The 3,110-nt window shown below is 60.1% G+C and overlaps 1 protein-coding gene across 1 annotated transcript; it reads left to right on the top strand.

Annotated features, from left to right (window-relative positions):
• The first annotated feature begins 1,596 nt into the window (after window positions 1-1,596).
• On the top strand, window positions 1,597-2,768 carry LOC118145581 (interferon-induced transmembrane protein 3). Its single transcript, XM_035263965.3, has 2 exons — window positions 1,597-1,892; window positions 2,458-2,768. Exons 1-2 carry the CDS (start codon window positions 1,644-1,646, stop codon window positions 2,608-2,610), a joined length of 402 nt encoding a protein of 133 aa, XP_035119856.2. The 5' UTR covers window positions 1,597-1,643; the 3' UTR covers window positions 2,611-2,768.
• The last annotated feature ends 342 nt before the right edge of the window (window positions 2,769-3,110 follow it).

Consider the following 3,110-nt stretch of genomic DNA (forward strand, 5'->3'; position numbering starts at 1 on the left):
ATTACACGGCTGCACACTGCTGTCTTGTAAGCTCTGAGGTTACTGATGTGGAGCTGACCTCCCGCCAAGGTGAGGGTGAGCAGCCGCCCACCTCTGGACACTCCACCTTCAGGCATGTCCTCTGGGGAGTCTGGCCAGGATGGGCAAATAAGCCCGGGAAAACGGGCACGCAGAGCGCAGCCAGAGTTAAGCGGGCCCCTTTCCACAAAGGCTGCACAGCACGTTCCTGCCTGTCACCCCTCCCTGCCAGCCCCGCACACACTGCCCTTCCGACAAATCCGCCTGTAAGCATCAGCTCCTTTTGCCGAAATAGCCCTCTGCCAAGGAGGGTCCCGGAAGAAACGTGGAAGCCACTCAAGGCATTTTCACGGGGAGGACGTAACCTCAGGAACTGCTTAGGGGCAACACTGGTAGTGGGGAAACCAAGAGCAACGACAGGAAGCAGCTGGCGCCCATGTGAGGACCCGCGGAGAGGCAGAGATGACCAGAACCTGGAAATCTGGAGGGCACCCCAGGGACCAGACACCCAGAGCTCTAGGCGGTGCGGGTCCTGCTGCACCTACCCTGGGTGCTGGGCGTCTGCACCCAGGGGGGCTTCTAGGCTCAAGGGCCATGGCTTCTCACTGCACTGTCCAGGCCTCTGTCACTGTATCCCAAAGCCCCTCTTCCGTCAGTGCTCCCCAGAGTCCCCATTCCTGGCCTGGAGGGCTCCTCTGAGGCAGCCGAAATTGGGCACAAGGCCTCTGACCTGCACCTGTTTATTCACCTGGGTGAATAAAGGAACTCACAGGTGACTTCGCCCCATGGTGGGGAGATACGGGGAACTTGAGCCCCAAACCCGACACGGAGCAGGACTGCTACCCAGGAAGGGACAAGGGATTTCAGCAGATGGCGCCTGCGACAAGCGAGGTGGGTGGAAACCGACCGCACCGGGGACGGCATGGTCACCCCCTGAACTGCGTGTACACCTCCGGGGGGCCTCTGGAATCAGAAAACCTGAAAAGTCTGTAAGATCCTGGGAACGGGAAGAAATGATCAACGGCTGCGGTGCCTCCTTAACTCTGAGACATTCTCTATGGTTTCTCATCCCAGCTTCCATCCGCAAGGCCCTGGGACTTTGTAAATGACTTTGGCCAGCCGCCTGACACCGCACCCGACCACCCCTCCCGGCTTGCAAAAAACTGCCCAAAACTTAACTTTTGTAACTTTCCACTGCCTTCCCCACCAACTGTTATCCCAGCGCCCTCGGCTGACACCATTTTCAGCCTCAGCCCCCCCTGCACCCAGGTGAATAAACAGCCGTGTTGCTCACACAAAGCCTGTTTGGGGGTCTCCTCATTCAGAGCCTGTATGGTAACAGTGAGGGCTTTGGAGAATCGTTCTGGGGCCTGTGGTAATCAGATAAGACTGTGCTGGCTTGTGCTCTAGAGAGGAAGCCCCATTAGCCCTCAGCCCCTCCCTCCCTGCCCTACAGTAATTTGATCCTCAGGAATTTCTTCCCCCCTCATCTGGCCCCATCCAAGTCCCGATTTGACAAAGGCCAGGAAAAGGAAGTGGCTGAGAAATCGAAACTAATAGGGAAGGGGAGGGACCGCTGAGAAGCATCCCAGCTACCCGACCACGGCCAGTCTTCCCTGGACACCATGAACCACACGGTCCAAACCTTCTTCACTCCCGCCAGCACCAGCCGTCCCCCGGACTATGAGATGCTGAAGGAGGAACATGAGGTGGCTGCGCTGGGGGCGCCCCACAACCCTGCGCCCCCGACATCCACCGTGATCCACATCCGAAGCGAGACCTCCGTGCCCGACCACGTCGTCTGGTCCCTGTTCAACACCCTCTTCATGAACTCCTGCTGCCTGGGCTTCATAGCGTTCGCCTACTCCGTGAAGGTGCGTGTGGCCCCGGGGAAGTCCAGGGGGTGCCGGGGAGCCTGGAGCTCCACCTGCCCAGGTGCCGCCTGGGGTGGGGCTTGTGTGTCCCTGTGAGTGTGAGTTTGTGTGCACCTCTGTCCTGTGTGTGCCCACGTCTGTAGCTTTGTCTGAGTGACCTGTGTGTGTGTGGCCTGGGGAAGCTGCCCAGTGCAGGTCTAGGAGGAGGCTCCGGGAGGCCGGCTGGCTCAGAGTTAGTCTCCCGATCCAGCAGCCCAGAGCAAAGCTCCCTATAACCCAGTGCCAGAAATGACACCCTCACCTTCCAGACTGGCACCCAGGCTCCCCCAGAAAGTGAGAGGGAACTCGCAGGTGACTTCCCCCCATGGTGGAGAGAACAGCCTGTGCTGGGGCCAAGGCAGAGGGAGGCTGAGCCCCGAGGCTCCTGGAGAGTCTGAGGCTGGGTGAGGAAGGGGGGGTGTGTTCCCTGATCTCAGGGCAGGTAGGAGCCTGTGGGGAGCTTGAGCCATAGCACGTGGCTCCTACCTGAGGGCTCCTGGTCCCCTCACCATCCCCTCCGCCCCAGTCTAGGGACAGGAAGATGGTTGGCGACCTGACCGGGGCCCAGGCCTACGCCTCCACCGCCAAGTGCCTGAACATCTGGGCCCTGATCTTGGGCATCCTCACGACCATTCTGCTGATCATCATCCCAATACTGATTCTGCAAGCCTATCAGTAGATCAGAGGAATCATCCCGGCCAGGGGCTCTGCCCGGGACCTGTCTCCCATGCACTCCCGCTTCCATTCCTCACCCTGCCCCCAGCCGATCCTGTATCAGCCTTTTTCCCTCACACACTTTTCCACAGTTGTGTTCAATAAAGTGCACATGTTCCTGGTGCGGCTGCGACCTCACTTGGGGAGGGAGGGCTCCTGCGGAGGGTCCGAGCCTGGTTGCCGGAGGAGCAGGTGCTCAGGCCTGTGGCTTCTGGCCTCCTGCTGTGGGCAGCAGTTGGGCCCAGGACCCTGGGAGGGGTTCCTGTGTCCTGGAGAGTCTCAGCTCTTAGTCAAGGTGAGCACTTTTCGGAACGTCAGTGCTGAGTCCTGGACACCCTGGGCCCAAGGCCACACTCTCGGCCTGTCAGTGACCCAGGCTGTGGTCTCAACAGAGAGGGAAGGGCCTAAGCCTCCTGTAGGGACATTGAGGGGCAAGGTGGCACCGGCTGCCCAGCTGCTCCCAGG

The sequence above is a fragment of the Callithrix jacchus genome, chromosome 10 (genome assembly GCF_049354715.1).
Source record: "Callithrix jacchus isolate 240 chromosome 10, calJac240_pri, whole genome shotgun sequence".
Classification (NCBI taxonomy): Eukaryota; Metazoa; Chordata; class Mammalia; order Primates; family Cebidae; genus Callithrix; species Callithrix jacchus.